The sequence below is a fragment of the Seriola dumerili genome, unplaced genomic scaffold (genome assembly GCF_002260705.1).
Source record: "Seriola dumerili isolate Sdu_G_001 unplaced genomic scaffold, Sdu_1.0 BDQW01000442.1, whole genome shotgun sequence".
NCBI classification, from domain to species: Eukaryota; Metazoa; Chordata; class Actinopteri; order Carangiformes; family Carangidae; genus Seriola; species Seriola dumerili.
In genome coordinates this window covers 635,323-660,035 of record NW_019174697.1, presented here as the reverse complement: position 1 = coordinate 660,035, position 24,713 = coordinate 635,323, and the positions used below count along the sequence as shown (strand labels likewise).

The 24,713-nt window shown below is 39.0% G+C and overlaps 1 protein-coding gene across 1 annotated transcript; it reads right to left on the bottom strand.

Annotated features, from left to right (window-relative positions):
- Positions 1-1,078: 1,078 nt before the first annotated feature.
- On the bottom strand, positions 1,079-24,071 carry sppl3 (signal peptide peptidase like 3). The gene is made up of 11 exons (XM_022762154.1): positions 23,566-24,071; positions 11,370-11,447; positions 9,457-9,548; positions 9,140-9,259; positions 8,832-8,910; positions 7,789-7,901; positions 6,297-6,403; positions 4,797-4,960; positions 3,359-3,549; positions 2,993-3,102; positions 1,079-2,422 (listed from the first exon to the last, which is right to left on the bottom strand). Exons 1-11 carry the CDS (start codon positions 23,589-23,591, stop codon positions 2,351-2,353), a joined length of 1,152 nt encoding a protein of 383 aa, XP_022617875.1. The 5' UTR covers positions 23,592-24,071; the 3' UTR covers positions 1,079-2,350.
- Between the last annotated feature and the right edge of the window lie 642 nt (positions 24,072-24,713).

The following is a 24,713-nucleotide window of genomic DNA, read 5'->3' as shown; positions in this document are numbered from 1 at the left end:
CAATGAGTAGCCCTCTTAATGCAGTCTTGAGAAATGATACACTGTACACTTCACATGCACGGCCAGATAGCATAAAAAAGTAAAACAAAAAGCCAGCAAACTGCGTTGTCCGTACATGTCTGCCGTGCGCTCACTCGCACTTTTTCCAAGTAACATTAGATATTAACTGACAAGCACCACAAAACAGTGGAAGGACAAAAAAAAAAAAAAAAAAGATCTAAGACTGTTGGGTACCAGATGGTGAAAGCAAAAACATCCTAAGGGTTAGCTTTAATTTCTAATTTTCATTTTTGTTTTCTGAAGGGCACAACTGATTTTCTCTCCTCCCTAGGTCGACTTAATGATGTTATTTGATCAGGCCCACACACATACACACACATATATGCACCACACGGAGACACTTAACTGTCCACGCAGAGAAACCCTTTATCTGTAACTGCACATGTATCCAACCACAGTGCGTCTTCATATCCCACTGACCTTCATCTCCAGGCTTCTAGTCCAAACTTTCACAATAGTCAGGTCTTCATCGACAGAGGTGAAACACGGACATTTACAAAGTTCAGATGAAATGTGCTTGTCTTTTGTCAAAGTATATAGAAACTGATTTGATATAATCGTGCTCAGACAGAGACTTGAGAAAGCTGACATAAGATGCTTTTAGTGTTATCATGGCGTAAAGATGTGTAAATTCAGGATGTGCACAACAGAAATTCAGTACAAAACCCAGCTTGATGTATGTTGAGGTTTCATGATGAAAATATAGCATACTTAAAATTAATTCAACATTCATTTATTTGAAAAAACAAAAACACTGTTTACATTTCCACCTGTCCGCAGAAAAGACTGATAAAAAAAAAGAAAGAAAATTGACCCCTGTTGGAGGCATAAGCATAAATTTTCAGTGAATTTTACAAGATGAAACACAAACTGTTTCCATTAGACACGTCATGTGTTTGTGACAGTTCGATCCAACACACCCAGCTCACTGGAAACCTGACTATTGTCACTGTTTAACAAGATCATGATTTCAAATTAAAACCAAGTAAAACAAACATTCACTCCACACACACACACACACACACACACACACACACACACACACACACACTTTAACACTAGAGCAGGAAACTAACTTTTTCATTAACCAGCCACGGATGAAGATGTTTTTTTGTTTTTTTTTTTCTTCCAAAAATCCATCAGCTATGTTTCTATCACACAAGCCAACAAACTTTAGAAAACAACCTCTGGGTGGTGGAAGCCCACCGGTCGACTCGGCAGCCAAACTTCACCAAACTTGGGCTGTTAGCTGGCGTCAGTTTCCCACCCTATACAACATGCTCCCAAACACAAATACAAACTCAATATACCGCAAATACATGTGTACACATATATACAAATAGCAGCGGCCCCTCAAACACTGGGGGCAGCTTAACGATTTATAATGCATCATTTCTGTATATGCCAAGAATAAAACTTTTCTAAATAAAATACATAGTTATCTGTGAGGGTGGGGAATGGGGACAGCAGATGAACAGAGAGGAGGAGGGTAGGGCTCATCGCAGGGAGTGTCGGCAGAGGGTGGGAGTGCCAGGGAGAAGCCATCGTTGAGGGATGATGAAGAGAACAGATGAAGAAAGCGGGGAGGAAAGAGGGAGACGGATGGAGGGGGAAGACTCTTCTCCTTCACTGTGACGCTGCTCCCGAGCACTGTCCTGGGCCACTGCAGCACTCCGCCTCTTCAACGTTTGTTTAAATCGTTCCATAATAATAATAATATTAATAATAATAATAATGACCACGACAATGCTAAAAAAATATATATAAACCCCAGCCATGTCTCACAACTGTAAGTCCACAAAAACGGGGGAGGTCTGGCCCTCGAGTTCATCTGAGTCGGTGACGAGCAGATGCAGAGGAAATTAGAGACGCAGAGAAAGAAGGAAAACGAAGAGAGAGAGAGAAGAGGCCTGTCGAATGGAGCGGGCCACGGGAGGGAAGTGGCAAATGAGACCAGTATAGAAGAGTGGGAAAAAGGAAAAAAAAGAGAGCGGGAGGGGGGCAGAACAAAAACAGCACAGGCAGGATGTGCTATAATGAAGAGGAAATAAACAAAAAAAGAGGAAGCGGAGATGAAACGGGGGAGGATGTGGGGACCAAAGATGAGTCGTGTTGGGGCGTTGTGATCCACACACTGGTGTCCTTCTGAGGGTTTTCACAGAAGATTGGCGGAAAGCATGAACAAGTGATGACAACATGGCCTCACTGTGAGTGCACCCTCTCTCCTTCCCTCTAAATAAGGGAAAGGATCCGCAGTCCTCCCCGCGCTGGTCGATTATCCCAGGGTACATCATACCTCCAGGAAGCGAGAGCTGCTGGTCTTGGCATGGAAGGGCTCGGACCACATGCGCCGCAAATCCCCCTGTGGACCACAAACACCGATCAGACACTAGTAATGAGCCTTGAATCAAATATTTCCTGATACATCTTAGCTGAGTGGGTCAGCCAAGAAAACATTTGTTCCACTTTTTACTAAAATCAAACAGCAACCTCTTTACCATTTATACGCATGTGCACATATTCTCTCATTCTACTTAGCTTTCTAAAACTCCCTGAGTAATTATTTCTCAGAAGAGGGATCAGTGATGAGTTGCTCTCTAATGACTCTACTGTCTGATCTAGAATGGAGGAGAAAAGGAGAAATAGGCGTATAGATGTATGTTTCATAACTTTCCTGTTCCTGTGTGAGCAACTGTTTTTATTTCTGAAGTTAGAAGAATAAACTATTACAGCCAGTTTATTACATGAAAAAAATAACATCAATGGGATGGATGAGAGAATTACATCAGTTAAATAATAATAATTAAAAGAAACACAATGAATTACACAATTAAAAAAAAACTAACAAAATAAAAAACTTGCTCAATTCTGCAAAACTGCAAGAGATGAAATTGAAATTAATTACTACAGCTGTCCCATCCCATCAGCGTACCTTCAGGTAGGCCATAGTGAGCAGAGGCAGCAGGGTGAAGGGCACCAGGTAAAGCAGAGCGGGCTGAGCAGCACGATGGATCCTGGAGGCCACAGTGGCAGTCAGCAGGCCTGAAGATAGAGTCACACATCAATCACATTATCAGTTTTTTTTTTTTTTTTTTTCAATCTATTATCAAAGGTCGAGGAAAAAAAAAGATGGGAAAATTGAGATCCAAAGTTAACCATCTGAAAGATCCCACGTCAAAATGTTCACCAAAACACCAAAATAATGGTACCCAAACAACTAAAACACCTCCAAACACACCTAACACTGAAACAAACCCTTGACCTTTTACATCCATCCGTTCATTGATTGTTTGCTTACCCACAAAGTATCCGATGAGAGTGCAGTGGAAATAGGAGACGCGCTGCATGCGTCCGGACATGTTACCAGGTCCTGGGACTTCCCCATTTGCTTGCTTCTTATAGTTGTCATACCGCAAGACGAAACATAGCAGCAGCCCCGGCATCACAATGTCTCCTATTCCCAGCATTGAGAAGTGACTTCCTGTGGAACTGCATGGATGGAAAAAGAAGTCAGAGATAGGTCTTAAATGCTTGAATGCATAAGCACTGGGATAACGGTGGCTGAACAATGCAAGCACCCCCAAATCCCATGTGTATCATTTGTGTTTCATCACTTCTTTCTGAAATCCAACCAGGTATCAGATGTGAGCCAAAGAGAAGCCTATAGTCAAAGTAGCTGCACCATGAGTCTATAATGCTCATTACAGCAGAAAACTACATTTTGAATCAAGGAAAAACTGACAGAAAATATTATGATTCTTATCTTTTTACCACTAGTCAGGCAACAAACGTTTGGCCGTGGGGTGGCATCAAAGTAAAGACGACTTTGTGTTTGAAACGGATTATCCACTGAATAGTGCCTCTTTTAAGATAGCTCTACATTGTCCTGCACAGTGTTCTTCAGCTGTGCTGCTGCTCATTATTAACATATCAATGTTAAAATGTTAACGTGAATGGAAACAACCAGAGCTGCAACTAATGACCATTTCCCAATTATTTGTTTGGTCTGTAAAATTCCAAAAAAGGTTGTAAAATGTCAGAATTTCCTATACCACAAGATGGCATCTTCAGATATCTTGTTATGTCCAACTAACAGTCCAAACCATAAATATATTCAGTTAATTATCACATTAGACAAAGAAAAGAAGCAAATCCTCAGAACTGAGTATTTGCATTTAAGGAATGTTTGGCCTTTTGCCTTTCCGCCAAAATGAATGTAGCTACTATTTTGTGGATCATAGTTGCAAATTAATTTTCTGTCAATTAACTCAGTTTCAGCTCTATTAACAGCTACTGGATGACATTTAGCATGTAGCATCGCGCATGTTACAATGCTATGTTGGAATTAATTTCAAATTAAAGTCAGTACTTTTAGAGGTATCCTGTGATGCAAATTCTGAATGGTGTTTGGTACTGAATGAAAAGTCAGGGGATTACCAAAACCTTCAGAATACATCCTCTGAGGGCTGTACCAAATTTCCAGCCAACAGTGGTTAAGATATGTCACCACAGACCAAAGTGATGGACCGGTGCTGCCATATCCAGAGCCTTGCCAATAGCATGGCAGAAAACTAAATTTCAAATACCAGAGAAGACATAGCGACATAACTGAGATGCAGTGTTTCAACTCACAGCAGAACCTGATCAACGGCAGAGGAGTGAAAGATCCTGGATTAATGCGTAAAATTCCCACACTCCACTACCTGCTTTTCTCTCTGTGGTTACATCAGTCTTACCTGGGAAAGACCAGTTTGCCAGGTAGTGAGAGGCGGGGGACATCACGGCCCATCCCTGGCCCCAAGTGGAGCTTCCTGGACAGAACATCTATGGGATTTTCAGCAGGTTGGGTGGCAACTTTGACCATCACATTACTATTGAAGATGTAGGCTGAGAAGAACACCTGGAGGAAAAAATAAGGAGGCGATTTAGACAGTCACCTTGACAAATGCTCGTCACACCATCATTACCAGAGCCCAAATTATATTTTATTATCATTTATTGTGTCTTACCAACTGTCATAAACCTCACAAGCATGCACTCTCAGCAGACCATAAAGAGCAGATATTCATTCATCTAATGAATCTAAGGTTTGTCTATTATCACATTATTGTGAACATAAATGATCAGTGTCTGTGGGGAAATAACATTGAAGGTAGTGGTGTGCTGGCAGGTTGCTAGGAGCCCAGTATGCGAACAAGGAGAGCAATTGCAGGAAATGTGCTCAGTGGCAGAACATTACCAGAAGTATCTGAGTGTGAAAATGTGTTTTTCCTCTATTTTAATGTTATATATGAAATTTCCCTGTAATGGGAAAATCTGAGAGAAAGTCTGGCAGTTCTCTGTAGTGAAACATTTCTCCTAGGCGTCTTTTTTGACAGTGACACTGGTACTCATCTTTATTCCTACCTGAGAAGTAATGACACAACCATTATTATCTGAATGAAGTAGAAAATATATCTGAAACTGCCATGTGTTGCTCTTGATCCCCATGATCTTTAATACGCTCAGATCGATCTGTAATCTAAACTGATTAATAGGTTCAGTGGTTTCATTATGGAAATTACAGAAAAAATACACCTGCAGTTTTTTTAAACAACACATAAAATCATGAATTCCTACCTTAGTCACCCACTAATCGACTGATGCGCACCCTCATTCATTAGATACTACTTCTCCTTGGGTGGAAGCATTTGCTCCATTGGTGGTGACACATTTGCTGTTAAGTGGCCATTACTTTTGTGTTTTGTGCTCAGTGCAGGTGCCGATCCAAAGTTGGGACAATTCAATAGTGGCTAATAAACCACATCTAAATCAACCCGGTGCCAGAAAAAGACAACTACACTTAAGCTGGAACAGTGATGCTCATCTTAGTTTCTTTTCATCTTAGTTTCTCAAAGAGACATTTCTGTCCTTTATAACATTCTCACCTTCCTCTCAGCGATTATTCTGATTAATTTCCTTAAATTTTCGAGTTGAGAAGATTTAGGTTGTGTAAGTAGCTCTCCTGTATTTGTTCAGTCATTGTGGCTATCACCGCTATCAATGGTATGTCTTCCAAACATGCTGCTCAGGGATGTTCAGAACGAAAATGCAAAGGCTGAATCATTACCGCTTTGTAAAATGTACTGATAGAGGAATATTATTGATTGTGTCCTCATATATTTGCTTTAACTCATGGCAGTCGCTCGTGTGTCTGTTGTGATGCAGGTGAAGTTTGGGATGGGAGAATTTCGTACCCAGAACACATCATAAATGAGCAGTCCTGACAGCAGCAGGCAAGACACCTTCAGACTGGGAAGCCGCACGAAGGCTATCATGGCGACACACAAACCCATGGCTAAAGCTGCAGGGAAAGGAAAAAAAAAAAAAAACGACAGTTAAAAACACAATTCCTAATTTTAGCAGAAATGAGCTGAAATATTAACATGGGAACTGATTTTATCACATTTATTTAAGAAACATTAATTACTGTGCAAGCAGGCCTAATTAATCAGAGAGAGTAATCTGATGAAAGTTCTCTTCTCTTGTCCTACTTCATTTTTGGGTGCATGAGGTGCGACCTCCTGACATGAGATGTGGAGGTCAAACATGGGGCATGTCACGCTTTTCAATTTTTGTCAATAAAACAACAGTATATATTTATTCTAATGGCTGCATTTTGCATTCATTCATTTCAACCAGGTATAATGGCAACTTGAACCACGAAGGGCACTGAAACATCTTTATAGTATGTTTTATTTATCTTTTTTTTTGCTTTCTACATGAATTAGAGTATTTTGCTTTCTACTTTTTTTCTGTCCTTGTTTTGTAACTACTCAGAGTGTGCTATTTCTGGCTTGTTTATTACAGAATAAAAAAAAAAAATGATTTTACCGGTTTCGATGCAAGGACACAGTAAGAATGTCAAGCACGTGTGGAAATGTTTTACGATTTTTATGATCACATTTTGATTTTTGGGATGATGTTCTGATTTACATTCAATTTACATTTTAAAATTGACTCTAAATTCAAGTAAGCTGCATCAAATTTCATTCGTGCATGTTTTTGGGGGGTTTTAATGAAGAAATATTGTCATTTCTCTCAGTGCTGCATTGTTCAGATTACTGAATAACACTGCCAGGAATTTGTTTCAAAGTCTTACATTCATCTGAGTCAAATAAAAGAACTGCACACACCCACACACTTTTCTCTGCTTCGTCATTGCTTCACGAAGACACCATCTTTGATCAAGACCAGTTGATTTAAATGTCAGTTATGTTTTGTATAGCAGCTGACAAACATTAGTAGATTCCTCCTGTGTTAGCATGCAGCACACTGTAGCAAGAGCATGAAAACAGTGAGACATGTGAAGTTCCTTCTTCCACCAGAGATGATGAAAATTGAATTAGGTCCAGACTCTTGCCTTCATTGAAAATTGCGATGGTTTAATATGTTTTTCCTACTGGCAGTATAGCTAGCAACTATGCTAATAGTGCTTCGACCTACACACAATTACCCTTTTGTAATAGTTTGTTACTTGAAAAATTAAGAGACTATTCTGTGTAGATATTTTAATACTTCTCATTACTCTTTACTGCTGCATACCTCCAACATCCATTAATGTCATAAATGTGAACCACACGTCTTTCATCTCGTGTGCCACAAGGATCCACAGAACACAACCTGCTGTACAGCGTTTTTCTGTGAACCTTGCAACAACTTTCTGAGAGTCATGACAGAGCAACGCACCGTCCATGAGCAGCCAGTGTCCAGTCAGCACCCAGATGAGCACCAACATAACCGAGAGGGAGAAGGACAGGAGCTCGGCCAGAGTGAAACGCCCACAGCAGCCAAATGAAATCCTGCAATAAACAAGAAACACACGAAAATTCCAGCAAACATTTACAGACAGATTTTATCACTGAGCAGCATTTGCGTACTCCACTCCCCATGGGTGAGGGAGTGGAGTTAGTGAGAGCCTCTCACTCATGATTCATAATAAAAGATTCATCTGTGTGTTTCAGGTACATTACCACCACCCTCTGGACGGGAGTGGGGAAGACCCTGATTTTCCTGTAGCCTGAGAAAAGCAGGACGGATCACAATCACATTTGTAATTTGGCCAATGGAAACACATAAACGTGGGGTCCAAAAGTCTGAGACTTTCATCTCATCTGGATTTTATCTAAATACATCTGAAATGACCCCCGAGATGCATAAATGATAAATATGCAAAATATAGCCTGTGCTGCCTTTATTTAAGAGTACGCCAAGATGCACAAAATAACTACAAACTAAACACTGCAGAAAAGAGTTTTGGGTTAGAAGGGTTTGGTTCTGTAAAGCAGACAAAGGTTCACTGAAACTCGATCAGAGGCTCTGAATCTGTAACAAGAGAGGAGGTGTTCATATCAGGTATTGAGTAGATGGGTTGTATTGTTGGTAATTCCTTGTGCTTTACTATTGCTTGAGCCTGAAAGAGCTCATACACCCAGATACGTGAGTCAAAAGGTTATTAAATGATTTGTACACATCAAGTGAAAAGACAAAAGTTAAAGGGCTAATTCACCCAAATAACATGACTTACAGCCATTAAGCCTCACAAACAGTTGCTTTTTTTATTCTCCAAAGACATGATATCCGCACTTTAAACAGATCTGACTTTTGCTGCACAATTGATATACTGATAGGCTGAATCAAAGCGCTTTATGGGTCATACAAAACAGCGTGGAGCAGTCTGTGCAACAAAAAATTCAATATAAAGAAACAAAGAATCCGTATGATTTCCTTACTTGTTCTGTGGGGAGCAGGGTCTGGTCAGATACTGGCACATTGGCAACAAGAGGAATGCAAATGCAATTGTTGCAAGAACTGAGGAGAAGAACAAACAACACAGCAGTGAGACCAAAGGCCTTAGACACCTTAACTGCTTGTTACAGTTGTTTTCTGTTAGCTTAATGGGGCAGCTAATGGTCTTTACAGTTTCAATAATCAGCACAGAGAAGAGGCCTTCCCCAGAGTGTCACTTTTGAACAGAAAATGTGAACAGTTTATTTTACAGCTGTAGTGTTCTTGTGATATGTTCAAGAGCATCAGTTACCTGCAGTGCAGATGGTGAAGACCACCTGTACCGAGTCAAAGAAGAAGAACATGACTAGCAGAGACACAGAGGCTCCTATGGGCAGGAACAGGGCCTGTGTGGAGTCTATAGTCTGAATACCTGCAAAACAATACATACATCAGAGTGAGGAGGATTTCAACTCACAAGAAAACAAAAAATACACATATACAATGGCTTTATGGCTTTAAAATATGGTCACAAGCTGAACAGTGAACCAATTATGAACGATTACTTGTAAGTCCAAGAAAAACATGTTGTCTGTGTATTTCAGGCCTTGCAGTGTATGTAACACTCACTGTTGTTTGTGTTGCTGTTATTGAAAGACCCCGTTGTCGAGGGGTTACCATCTTTATCCTTCTCCTGGTTCTCACAATCCATGTTTAATGACCTGCAGTAGAAAGGGAAAGAAAGAGAGGAGAGGGAAGAGAGCAGGAGAGTGTGTTTGGACACAAGCATCAGTAATGAAAACCTCAAAAGTATGTAGACTGTTAATATGAGGTATAGGGCTGTATAGCTCCTGTCTTACAGTGAATGAATCAGAGATTGTGACTCCTGATGGCTCTTATTGCATATAAATATATCCGTCTTCTTTGGGGAAGGTAAAAAAACATCTTCATTTCCTTTATGTTGATTACTCAGTACAGAGTTTAAGTGAAAAATGAAAATGTTGACATAAAATAGCCAAGTATGGCTAAACTTTAGAGAGAGGGAACCATTAAGTGAATGGGCCTTTAGTAGAAAGACCATATGTGAACAACATCAGTTCAGTTTAAGGATCTGTCACTGTCATGGCTTACAGGGAGACTTGAATAAAACAGAGTCATTGTCATGTTATCAGTCTTTATGTTATTCATGTTATTAGCAACATTTGTACTTTTCCCACCATAACAAGTAAAACTGTCTCATATGACAGGAAACATCTCATTTACAGTGCAAAGTAGAGAATCTTGAAACATCTCCATAGTCACATCTCCATCCAAATTTAGCACAAATTTGAATTGAATTTCCAGAAAATTGTCAGAAGAAAATTTAAATTAATGCACACTTCTGTCTGCCTGTCTGATGCCATTAAACCATGAAAGAAGAAGATGGTACAATGAGATAGCATGATTAAAAAAGAAAGTACCATTCAAACCAAAAATGATGCAAAACCATGTAGAACACTTAATGGAAATATGGCATTTATGTTTTATGTATTCATGTATTTATTTAAGGAATATAAGGTCTTCTTATTGTTTTCATCTGTCGCAATATTTTTGTTTGCTTCATGCTTCATGTCCATCATGACTTATTCTTCAAGTCTACTTCCATTAAATTTTGTTTTAGCCAAGCATAAAAACGTTTTTATGCGCAAATTGAAAATGCACTTACAAACACGTGGAAGGAAAAGCACAGACTGTAAATGATTTTGTCTCCTGAAAGCAACAGACTAGAATGAGCTCAGTGAAACTTGATCGGAGCAGTCGTGACTCCCAAATAATAGCTACAATCCACCAAATGACCATAATGCGCCCCAAACAACTTTTTGTCTGATGTGTGCCAGGTTTGCATCAACAGCTCACCTATTAGTGCAGATACAGTTTGACTGAGACAAAGACACCTGGCTGATTTAGATGGGTGAATGAAAAAATACCTGCTCACTATTCTGCCTATGAATCAAACTCCATGGAGCCATTTACCTGATAGTACCGCTCCTCTAAAATAAATGTGTTTTGGCCAATATCCTAATGCAACTAAATCAATCAAAAGACCATTAGGTTCAGTATTGTAGATCCTTTTCAGTGCACATAATGCACCAAAATCATGTTACACCTACTGCTCAGAGTGTACACTTGGACTATAAGAGAGCCCAACACTGCTGCCTGCTGCAACAAGTGTTTTATTTTTTTTTTTACATTACACAAACAATGTACAATCTAACTAGATTTACGCCTGTGAACCAGGTCCATATATCAAATGCTTGGCAAATAAATGAATGTGGCATTTTTCACATATTTACTGGAACAAACCAAACAAAATATCTTTTTTCCCTATAAACCCAAGCTTTATTAAAACACATCCTTAATTTTGTTGTCTAAAAAACCAAAAGTGAGTGGCATGTGAACGAGTTAAGAGTATAAACTTATTTAAGGAACAAGATGTGCTCTGCAAGTCACTGCCCTCTATCCTCTTGACAGCTGAGGTGAATTGTTTATTTGTTGACACTCACCTGAAGCTGCCATAGACGATGAGAAGGATGGAGATGAGGAAGGTGGACACCTGGCTGGAGTCAACTAGGGAGTACGCCCTGAGGAGGAGAGAGAGAAATACAAATGTGAGGTTCCGTGCACAGAAGACTGTCGTGAAACTGGTAACTGGTACCACCTATTTAATGTTGAAGACAAACATAAACTGTGCTTTTTCCACCAAAAAACAGTTTCCATAACAACTGTCTTCTTACTGACAACACACTGAACACAAGTTGTCACTTCCATTAATATCACATAAACAGCTGCAAAGTCAATAAGCCTTAAATACACAAATGTTATTCTCTAAAGACCAAACACTTCAAGCCCTTGCTGATCTGCAGCTTCCTCCTTTTGTTGGTCCTAACTGGAATCTTTCATGCACTACAAAAACCCGGTTAGTTGACTTTTGCCAGAACCGTTGAATTTTTGAGCATATTACACATTCATTACATGTTGAGGTAGGTAAAAACACCTGTTGTTTGAGTTCTATCCCCATCTGATGTGAAAGACTTTGTGTTATCTGTTTGACCAATCCTATTTTCATTTTTTTTTTTTTTTTTTTTTTTTTTTTTTTTAGGACATGCTATTTTAGTTTTAATAAACAAAACAAGTACAGTTATTAAGTTGGCTACTTTCAAAACAGAGACGTCTACATTAACCTGAATTATAGAAGAGTCCTGAACTTCAAGAGCAGTAAACTACAGGGGCAGAAAAAACTACCCTTGTAGCTGTTTAACTGTGGTGAATTGTGCAAGTATCCTTTTCTCTTGGAATAAAGGTGGTTTTTCTACTGGATTCTGCTCTATAATCAATTCAGCTGAAGAGTGCACGCCCATATACACATACCAACCATCAGCCTGACATCAGAATACATCATGGTGGCACAGTTCTCTGCATATTTTTTTTTATATCCACCATGCTGTGGAAAATAACAAAATTGGAGACAAGTATGCAACTGTAATTTTAGTCGATCATTTCAGATTCTGTACTTTGACAATCTCACACTGGTTGTGGCAATTTTATCTGCACCAACTTGAATCTCTGCACACAAGCCACATTTCTCCCTCTGAAGTAGAAAAGCAAAAAATATTCTGACAACTAAAATTTATATGTAGGGCAGAACAAATGTTATAGAGTGAACATCATGAAGTATGTTCATTTATATATACCGTATAACAGCGAGTACATAAGAGCAGTAGATCCATTTCATACAATGGCAGAGTGACCTGTAGGTTGTGTATTCAAAGGGATCAGCACAGTTCAGTTCAACTGTTCGATTTTAATCACAGCATACAAAAAATCTTTCTAGTGACCATCTAAGAGAAAATCTAATGCAACATGAAAATATATCTAACGTATGTTGTAACAGTGCACAACGTACTGATGCTGCACGCTACATGAAATCGTTGCTGTGTTACACTGAGTTGAACATATTCTGTTCCCCCGAGGTGACTGGGCCTCATAATTACAGCCAACAGAGCAGCGAAGAACTGAGAGTGAAACAATTCGATAGTAAAATAAGAATTGCAAATTTTTTTGCAAGTTATTGATTGTGAAAATCAATAAAGCAAATGGGATCCATACGGTCCTAGGCAAATTGGAAACTGTCTACAAAGGAAGGAGGTCTCAGCTCACGACAGCAGTAAGGTTTTGATTTTTTTGATGTCTTTTTTATTTTGATTAGATCCATTGATTTAATTTGGGTGCACTGAACAGTCTTATCCTTTTTATATAAAAATTATTTTACACGTCTCTTTTGTACAGTACCTAACTGTTGTTTAGCTACTTAATTAAAATGAATACTTATTATAAATTCTAATCTGCGTTAGCCTTTTAAAATGCACTGTCCCACCAGTGGGACGCTTTGGCCTCGGTATGTCTTCTGGTGTGTGCCAGACTTGACACAACCTTGACGAAACCATACATTATTTGAAAGCTCTAACTCTCCTGGTTCTATCTGTGCATTTTTGGATCCTCATATCACTGCAACAGCTGTTGACAAAGAATTAGTTCAGACTTGTGGCTGTGCTCCAAAATGTTTTTAACACAAAAAGGTACTACGACAGGTTCCCTTTTTATGAAAAAAAAAAAAAACTAGGCGAGTACATTTGTGTGTTATTATGTTTGTGTTATTGTGAGAAAGACTAGACAAAATAAGGAGGACCTAATGAAAGACAACATAATGCATGTCCTCTGCTCAGGGTTGCTGTTAAAAGAGATTCCATGCACTTCAGTTTGAAGACAGCTAGTATCTTTGTTATGGTCTAGGAAAGATGAGCTGCACTGTCTTGAGTATGGCTTAAGATCTTCACTCATCCAGCTCCTTTTTATTCTGTTCATCAGTTAAACAAACAGAGGTTGTAAGATTACACATCTAATTAATCTTCTAAATTCAGCATAAAGTAATCTCACTGTTTTATCAGACCGTGTGGAATCAGGCTGCTAGTTTGCACACTGATGCTGTGTCTAAGCACCAAATTATTCCCATATCAATGATCTGGGGCCTTGACACTGCGTAGACTTGACATGCAACCTTATAATGCAGGGCTTTCTTCTCTGGGGCAAAGACAAGGCTGGCATTGTGTAGTGCTGACTTCAGGTGAGAGGTGCAGATTTGACCCTAATCCTTACCCATCTGTCGTGACCTGTCAAAATCTCTGGGCATGGGTGGGGCATGAAGTTAAAAAAAAAACAACAAAAAAAAAACAAACAAAACACACAAAAAACCTATGCCCCTAATAATGTCATCATCACTGATACAAAATCTCTATTGTGCCCTTAAAACTTCCCACAGTGGAATTTAAAAAAAGGCATGAACACACAGCTGCTAACAATCCCACAATGCAATGTTTCACATTCAAAATTATGTGTAACCCTACACCTGACAGTTATTACGTAAGAGTGATTGCAATGATTCAAAGGTAGAGGCTAGGTAGAGGTTAGGCTTCTATATCTATCAATATTAGCTTGTAGATGTATCAGTACCAATGAATATGTTGGCCAACAAGTATTAAGAAATTACAGTGCAGAAATATGATATGTTTGAGTGGTTTTTCACAGTAAAATGTCACTCTCAGCACAAAAATACCCCACCAATTTAAGGAATTCTTGATCACAAATATTTGTTTATGTAATGTTAAAAAAGAATTTAAAGAATTTCACCCAATTATTTTTTTTGAGTTTTTAAACTCATATCTGGATTGGCTCAGTATCAATCAGGCTACACTGTATATGTGAGGATAATAGTCCATAAATGTTGAGTTGCTGAATTTACTGCTCGCTGTAAACTCCTGAGTGTTTATCATTTAGAGAACAGTAAGTGAAAGAAAGGGGGTCAAGCTTTGGTATACAGAGGGTGACAAAATGCCAGAGAGGAAGTCTTAAAAAGCACACAGGAAAACAAGTAGAGGAACAATCAAAAGTTGACTGCTGCCAACACTGACTGGATGACACTAACAGCATATTGGTTACACTACAAGCTATAGATCTACAAAAAAATAAATGTGTCGAATTAACATCTGTAAGTCATTGTTTCTTGGATCTTTTCAAAGGCATAAATGTCTCCCCCTCTACTACAGCTGTAGCCAGCAACTCAGTCCTTACTCGGTAACTGTGAGGCAACATACAGAGAATATGAATGGGCTTCCTCTGCAACATACTGTGTCATGCAGGCTGCATTTCACTTTGTGTTGGCAATGCCGGCAAAACTCGATTATAACAGGTGCAATCCAAATTCACTGAAAGCTCTTTTTTTGTTTAATTACATTGATAAGAACAGGTCTGCATGCCTGGCTCATTAACGGTACAGATAAGATATAAACTACCACAATATTTACACAAGGTAATTTACAATAGCCATGTAGAACACCCTGGCGTCAGAGCATAAACATAATGAATAACACAATAAGTACTATCATTGTATGAACAGGGCTCATGAGAATATGCATGGTTTGGTCAAAGAAATCAGAGAGTATCAACTAACAAGTTACTAAAGAAAGTATTATGCCACATGTGTAGACATATCAGGCCCTGCAACTGGAATGTGTCCTTTTCTGCTGGCATGCAGTGAATACTGTTTCAGTTCTGACTGTCGCTGGGCTGCAATACTAGTTTTCTCCCAAGTAGCGACATAGAAAACAGCCCTTGCATAAAAAGACTTCAAATCATTTTTCATTCTGGTGCGCATGTGACACAAGAATTCACAGGTTTCATTGTGATGCTGGGGAAAAAGAAGCAAGAATCTCTTGTCTCTTTCATTCATTTACTAGTACAGGAATGACTACAGGGTGTCTTGGAGGGGTAACATGTAGTTCACTGTGGAAACAGGACACCAGGACAATGCTGCATCATGTAGCTCTGCCCTGGTCTTGTTTGTCCAATACAGGCCTCTACTTAATGACTGAAAAACACACTCAGCAGGCATCATCTTTAAAGTCACGTCAAATTACAATGGGGCCTGGTATGCTTGACCCAAGACCAAGGCTATAATAAACATCTAACAATACAGCCGATCCAAATATGACACCGTATTCAGGAAAGTGCTCCTTCTTTGTAGGCTGTAACCTAAATGGGTTAAATGTCTTACCAACAGTTTGGCTTCAAGCATTAAGAAAGCGATTAAGAAACTGACCTTGTTCATCTCCACACAGACACTAATGATGTCACTGCCTCACTGTCAACACAGCAAGCAGATAGACAGCTAGTTTTATCTACCACAGCCCTAATTCATATTCTAGTATCGAACTGGTTCGTCTGAATTCTGTGCACAGAAGCCTGTAGAACATGGGTGAGATAGATGAATGGAACATTTAAAAACAAAATACAATCCCGGACTGTTGAGGGCTGGATGGCAGCCCAAAGTGCCATAAGACGTCCTTGTTCACTGACAGACTAGGTTTTCAATAACACAATTCCAATACCGTCCTCCATCAAGCCAGTTGCATGCATGACTTGACCACTAAGGGCCAGGTCACCAGGCCACAATAAAGACTTTTGCAAATGCTGCCCCTGTGAGGCGTGGACATTTAGGACTGAGTGTCCAAAAACCATATCTTACTCAGATCGGTCTTGAAACACACATGCGGACACTACTATAATCAAACTGAAAAACTGTGAGCCCCTTGCATATATATCAATTTTACTTGTGCCACCATTTACATAAGCATACAGTAACCACTGGGTGGAGTTGCTGCTGGACCTCCAGTGGGGATTCAACATTTATCTGCCTCCACTTTTTCATCCACTTGTGGATGTAACGGGCTACATCCTTCAGGAACAAGAATGTCATTTGTGATCGAGTGTGACCTCTTTGCTCTCTGCATTGCTGCTCTAGTTGTATTTACATTCTTCTTCTGTGGCATTTTTGTTTCGTTTGTTTGAATATGTGTTGATGAGAGTTCAACTTAGAAAGAAGAATATAACATAGCATATGATGTTCTGGGTTGGGTTTGTCCGTGATGTTACAATTACATGGTTCACGCCTCAGCTCAGAGTCACAAGGATGGCCTGCAGCATAACGTCCTCAGAGTCTTTTAGGGAAAACACAGAGCTATACTAGCTGCATGTAACACCTATCAAGGCTGAGGTCTGGATCTTATTATGTTGTTAATTTTCTTAGAGCGCATGATCACCATCATCAGTGAAAACCTCAGCCTCAACATTTGAGATGGGTTAGTCTACTGTGACTCCAAATTAAAACTACTTAGGCCTTAACGTTCTGAAGAATAATCATGAGTGCTGCTTCTGTTCAGGACACAGGCAACAGGTGTCTCAGTAATCCTTCAGGGTCAAACAGGTCAACTTGTGCTCTAAGCTGAGAATACTGCCATCTTAGTCGTGTCTATGCAATTGTAGCATCCATAAGAGAAGACCTAAAAGTGGGTATGAGACAGTGTTTGCTGTAATTTTTGTTCTTTTATGTCCCACATATTCTCCTTACAAGGACTACAAAGGCTCCTCAAGAATAGATATCACTGTTCATCATGTGTAGTCTTATTTTAAATGTGCAGAAATCAACATTTTCAACATTACCTGCTTAGTGAGTTGTGTGAATGATTGTTTAAGAAGGCCGAGCTTGAATTAGATTGTACTGTGGATGGTCTTGATAATAGGATTTTGGGATTAGATCTTAATAACCATGTTTCCTGTTTTTTTCCTCTTAAATTTATTAATAAAAAAGACCAAAGACAAGGGAAAAATATATTTTGGAATTAGTGCATGCTGTCAATACAGACGTGCACCCGTCATCTCATTCAACATTCCTGAAAGAAGACGTATTATTTGCTAATACCATTAAAAGGGCATATTTAAGAATACATTTCTAATAAGGCCTTATAAAATTGGTGAAAGGCGTGTGTGAAACTTTTGTGGTAAGCTATTCTAAACACAGAACAGTCATCTCTTAACCTTCCTTTCTCTCCTGCAAGTTTATTTGCAGAAAAGAAAGTCTGTTGTCGTTAATGGCAAATATAGTGGCACATGTTAGCTAATAATCTCTGTGTGCATGAGCTAAGGTAACTTTACCAAGACAGCAGATGACAGCGACTGAGAGCAGAACGTACTACACAACAACCTCAGCCACACTTGTAAGAACCATGACACACTTCTAAAACGTCTTGACAGGAAGCAAAAGCAAGCTGCAGTGATGGTTTTAGCTGGTAGCCTCAATAAAATGTGGCAAGGACACTGAAATGTGGTAACATTGTCCATGTTTGCTTCATAGGGATCACTGTGTGTTACGCCAAAAAGACTTCATCTACACATGGACAGCAATGCCTATGAATCAATCCTCCATACAATCTAGAGAATTAACTGATAAAACAATCAATTTATTAATCTGATGACTGAAAATGTATTAATGGTGATTTTGATCAACAACCAACCGTGAAAGCTTCTTGTGGGTACCTGTGATTGCTTTTGGCATTTCGCAAAAACTAAAAGGAATCTTTGCAGTTATTCTCCACTCAAGCATAACCTAGAGTAAGAATGGGAAATCCTGCACATACTACTAAGCACAATCTTCCACTTTCAGTCTGATAGATGTGGGTGTGACGGTTTTCGCACTGGAGGCTCAATATGGCAGAGTGTGTGGGCAAAGTGGTTTCACTATATGATCTCGTTTTTATCAAGAGGACCAAGGAGTGTAAAACCCATATTGAACACCAGCTCGGTCATGAAGTCAGGGGACGCCTTTGTCTACCTGTGTGTTACAAAGAGATTCTAATGCTGCAGGAGTCTGCAACATTAGACTGGACAAGAACTAGTTACAATAAAACAATCCCAGTGCTGTAATGTAATGTAATGGACAGTCTTTGTCAATTTGTCACCTAGTGTGAACAGGTAAGTTTTCATACCCAACAGAAAGATTTAGTTAAGACAGACTTGGTAACTTTACAACATGCATGCCTTTAAGCATTTGTTCATTACAATCAACAAAGGTAGGTTTTGATGAGAAGATCTTTGCCCACAGCACAGCAGTAATTACTCCATAGGATCACATCATATTTACCTTCGATTGTTGACATGATCGTCATGCCTACCACTTCTCTCCCTCTTCACATCATCAAGTTCTTTCTCAGTCATAATCGAAATTTTACAGGACATAATTGTGTGCACTTGCCACATTATCACACTTGTACAACCACGCCTGAAGATAACTAAGTTTGAACCATTTGGCTCTCCGATAACTGAGATGCTAAACCAAAGCAGAGTCACAGCGATTTGGTTGAAAACAATGGCTAGAGCAAAAATTATGAATGAATATTACACTGAATGAGGGCCAATATTTTACAATGGTTATACTGGATCTCTCTGTGGTGGCAAATTATAGCAGAATTTAACGGATCGAGGGGAGTGTTTTTTTAAATGATGAGATTCACCACGCTGAAACATAGAGAGAAGTTCCACACAGCATTTGACATTTGCCTGGATGGTCAAGTAAAATGAAATACTACATGACAATTGCATAGGTCTGCTCTTTCCTGACATGCTTATGTGACTGTGTAGTTGCAAGATGAACTTCAGTGCGCACCACATTTCACCTTTAATGTGAGGATTGAGATGTTCTAAACTAACCACATGCAAAAGACTGAAAACTGGAGGAAGTGAAACTAAGTGAAAACTACTCCTTTCACCATCACATATCACCAGTGTGAAGGTAAAAGTGCTTTACGTATCGCTGGGAATCAAACAAGCTGTAAAGCTACCTGCTGCTGTGAAGGCTGTTCAAAGCAGCGCCAAACTACAACTTGCCAGCTTTCAAATGAGACATCTTCAGAGCTGTACATTAGCCCGTGGGTAACCACAAAGCTAAATAACGATTGCTGTGGTTTACTTATTTGCAATTTATCCAGGCCACAATACAGTAGTTCTAAATCTAATTGTACACAGCAGAACTTGCAACTTCCTTTAGCCAAATACCACTTATACTGGAAAGTACATTATTTATGCCTGTGCTTACTGATTGGCATTTTATCAAATACTAATTAAGCAGAACTACTCCTTATTACTAAGAAGGTATGTCACAAATCTGTGGGTGTTTGTATTTCTGCTTTCAAGTTTTGTTAAAGTCCTCTGATCTGATGCAGTCTGGAGGCAGTTTTGCACCTCCTGTCCTGCTAAACAGTGACAGAGACAAGGGCAGAATAACAAAAAAGACAAAATTGGCAAAGATAACATTTACAAACAATTTTTTACATTATATCCTATGTTATCCTTTGTTAAAAAAAAACAGAAATATAGCGGATTATCAAATATAATGGTTATTGAGCTGTTTTACCTCACTGGTGTAGATGTGAAGTGAAAACCCCATTTACTAACCAGGTGATGTTCACAAAAATACAGAGGTAATGAAGTTGGATGATGTGGCACAATTAACAAAGCAGCTGCAACACCATCAGCAATTCTCGACCACACTTATAAGCACGCTGAATGCAATATTACAGGTATTTTCCTGGTTCGAACATTGTCAGCTTCAGCTCTGTTTAACAGCCTGCAACTTTATGTCTCACCTGACACTGATTCAAATTAAAAGGACATACGTAGGAAAGCAACCAGTCATTTGACACTGTTGTATAACTGCAGATGACTGTATTTTGAGGAACAGTGTGAAAAGCTGTGCGATATTTTTAACAGTTTGGTTGAAAAGCAAAAATGGTGCCAGTGTGAACGTTCCAGCTTCGATTTAGTGTCAACTATAACGGTGCCTTTACTCATTATTCATCTCTGAAGCTCCTCAGTGACATTTAGGTTATTTCTGGCACAATTGATGGTCACTGTCCTTAATATTTTTCTGCTTAGCTTGCACAATAACACAAACAACTACACACTCAAGCCTGAATCAGGCAGGATTTATTTCTGTAGGGGAGGTTGGGTTATTTAATACACCAACATTTTAAGAACTACATCCGTTTGTTATCTTCACAGGCTATGTTAGATGAAAAGGTCAGCCTTACATACAACTGCATTGATTAGTCAATTAATTTAGTAACTAAGCGGCAGAACGTTAATCGAGAACTATTTTGATAATCAAACGGTTGTTTCAGTCATTTCTGTTTAATCAAAAATGTCAAATATTTGTTAGATCTGAGATACGAAATATAGTTTCTTACAAATGACTGTAATATGAATATCTTTGGATTTTGGACAATTGGTCGGACAAAGCAAGACATTTTAAGATGTCACCTTGGTCTGTGAGGAACTGTAATTCATTATAAAGCATTTTACAGCAAATCTATGAATCAAAAAGATTAATCGATAATGAAAATAATCATTACTTGCAATCCTAAACCTAATTTAATATTAATATGCTCCATACAATCAATGACTCAAGGCATGTTTAGTCTAACTTAACACAAACACTAGAAGCTAAAATATGTATACAAGACAATTCTGAAGCTGCTGGACAGTAGATTTCTCTTTTTTTCTCTTTGATGGAGCATAGTTGCTTTTCCTTGTAATTCCCTTTGTGCTAAGTTTGGCTTACCAAGTCAAAACCCCTTTTATTTTAGAAAGTATTTCCACCTGGCAATGAAATATGATCTGTATCTGGATAAGGAAAAACATATGTTAATAGCAGGTGTAAATGCACCCAGAATGCATTGCAATAGGAATGCAATCAGATCAATTTGACCACATTCAGATAAAGTCTGTTTTGCTCTGTGATCAGCTTTAAGCCAGGTGTAAATGCCATCCTTAGAGTGATCTACCCAGCAAGTTGAAAGGCAACCCGAATTCCTGCCAACTTAAGCAAGACTGGCAAAAGCTATAAGTAGAATCAAGAAGAATCAAGATGACAATTCTTATTAATATCAAGTATTGATAATATGTAAAAGCCCAAATGTATAAGTCTAAATTGGACCCTAAGCTGCATCTTTAGGGGTTTGTGTCATTGTCCTCTGATCATTTGAAAATGTCTGTCACAATCCATTAATGTAAAATTTGAACTCCATGTAAACTTTTCCAATGAAAAACCTAAAATGTCAAATAAACATAAGATCAACTCTGTTTGGGGTTTTAGGCAGAGCCCTTTTTTACTCCATCCTGAAAATTTAAAAATGCACCTGTTATTGGCTACAAACTTATCCACTACACTCACACTACAATCATTTTGTATTTTGACAGTGTCTATGAGGCCGTCACGTGTAAACAGTTTTCCAGTTACCACCTCAAACAATACACGGAACCTCTCAAAAAGAACAATGAAAAATCAACATCACCCAAATATTACTGAATAAATGTTAGAGGATAACTCTGGGGAGCAAAAACTGAACCCAGCAGATAGATTTTTCCTAAACAATGGCTGGCAGTTGGAATTCCCAGATAAAACTACTGCTGTTTCCTTCCAGCTGAATATTGATAGTTAAAATGGATGTGATAAAAGCTGCCCCCTAACCTCACGCCATGCAAGTCAAATATAACATAAATAGAACTGTATCAATACACCAGATGAAGCAGACGACGAATTAAAAGTTCATAAATGTGACATGTCTGTGTTAATAAGAAGTCTTTGGCTTAATCCTACATCAAAGTGGAAATTCTGCAGTGGTTGGACTTCTCTTCCTGTATGCAATTTCTTGCAATAAAAGTCATACAACTGGTGACAAAAAAATATAAAGATGGTCAAAGAGAAATAGAAAGTCACAAAAAATGTTGACATAAAATAAGAGTCAGACAAACCTATACGATCACTACACTGCATCTCTGTGGACCCCTACCATTCAATGAGCCTACTCTGGTCTTGGAGAATCTTTGGTTTGGACTTTTCATAAATAATAGGACTGTTTGTTCTATAAACGATCATTACAAACACTCAACCCGTGGATCAAACAGGCACAATTCAGCCTTCATTAATTAGCAAGGCCTCAACGAAGTCAGCTCCTTTTCATTCATGGGGACAACGCAATTCAGTGATCACATCATCTCTGTCTGGTTTCATTTAGTCTGTTCTTCACCAAACACTAAAAATCAACTATACCGTTAACCAGTGAGTGTACCCCACAACTCTTTAAACTCGATTCGTACCAACCTGTCGTGTGTCACAATGCCAAGCTCACGCTGAAACTGGCATTTTGGTACATAACTGCGATGCCAGTTAGCTAGCCTAGCTCTACGGCAGAACCTTTGTTATTGTGTGCAGCGGGACGACGACGACTGCTAGCCATTTAATCAGCTAACGTTAATTTACTGGCACAGCTAACGTCCACTAATCTGCCCCACAACGTCATGCAACGTTGCGATTATTAAACAAAATTACAATTTTCAGATAGCAAACGCTGATGATATGAGCGAAGTGTTCATTCACCAACTTGCTAACCCAATAAGCTTAACGAGCCGTTAGCGAGGCAGCTAGCTCGTTAGCATTCACTCACAATAGCACCATTGGAATTGACCAAAGCCATTAGCGTTAGCATCAGCTGGTAGGGCTGCTAGCTAAACATCCAGCTCAAGTTAGCTGTTAGCAACATCAGAGCTGCAGGAAAAATACTTAGATGTGTGACATTTTGCTCTCTATACGGCGATGAATGTATCTAAAAGCGTCGGCGTAAAGAGCAAAGTATTTCTGTGAATTGTCAGAAAAATAATTCATTGGTTTAGTGACCTATATCAATCAGGCTTGGCAGTAGTAGCAGCTAACGTTAGCTGTTGCTATTCGGTAGTGCTATGCCTGTGCGCACTCACCAAGATGAGTAGCCCTGCTCCGCCATATCGCCGAAAACAGTGGGTTCTGCGACTGTGGCTAACACAGATTCAGGTCCCGGTGACAACCCGTTGGGACCTCGGCGAGGTTTTTCTGCTTTTCCTTCACAATCCGATGTCCTAGCAGTTACTTTTAGGTGACAACATGATGATACATCCCGGCAGCAGCTAGTGATCACTAGCTGAATATCTTGCAATTGAAATGGGAATGATGGTTTGCTATCGTTAGGTGGACAAGACAAAGCACCCCGAGAAAAAAACACACTGATGTTATTTTCGTCGGTTTCGCTAATGTCCTGCCGTCACCCCAGCCGAGAAGGCTCGGTCTCCAACGATGCTACACCCACTGTAAATCCATATTCAGCATGATGTATCCAGAATAAATTCGGATATTCCTCAAGTCTGCACCCCTAGCTGTTATGGAAGACGTTCAGCTTTGTTTTCTATGGCGAGAGTCGCGGGAACGCGCAAAATCGCCCTGCTGTAGAGGTTTACAAGTAGGACGTGCACTGAAATGTTTTTGTGAAAATGAAATGCTTGCAATGGTTTCCCTTCAGCTGCCAGCATTGCAGCCTATCACACACACGTCTACAACCAAAGCCGTGAGCATTACGTCGATCACAAAATTTAATTTGTGGTTGTAAATTAAGACATTTAAATAACAGCTAAATTACACGATTTTACTTTCTGACGAAATACTGAAAAAACTGACAACCCCTCAATAATATTAGGAAACGGGTAATAGAAATAACATTTTGTGAACAAATTAGATGTGAATACTTTGGTTTATAAAAAGAAAAACTGTATAAATAGCATGCGCTTTATATATTATTTTGCAAAGAATTAGTGATGGATATGCTGTCTGTTACAAATATGGTTTTACAGAGTTATCTGGACAATTAGTTGATTACAATCTGTAACAGGTTATTTAAATCAGCCCATGTCTGAGGACCTCTGGTGAAAAGACACATAGGCTAATATAGGCTGCAATACACAACAAAATACACTAAGCCTAACAGCCATACAACAACTAACCTAAAACAGTATGGTGTGTTGCAATAAGCCAGTGAATTAAAATATATTGTAAAAATGTTAAGTTACATTTTTTCCCCCCTTTTTAATGTTTTTTT

Coding starts and splice junctions, on each gene's coding strand:
- sppl3 (XM_022762154.1), bottom strand. CDS start 23,591: ATGGCGGAGCAGGGCTACTCATCTTG. Junction 9,549..11,369: donor ATCGTCTATGGCAGCTTCAG/GTGAGTGTCAAC, acceptor TTTCTACTGCAG/GTCATTAAACATGGATTGTG. Junction 8,911..9,139: donor CTTCACCATCTGCACTGCAG/GTAACTGATGCT, acceptor TCTTCTCCTCAG/TTCTTGCAACAATTGCATTT.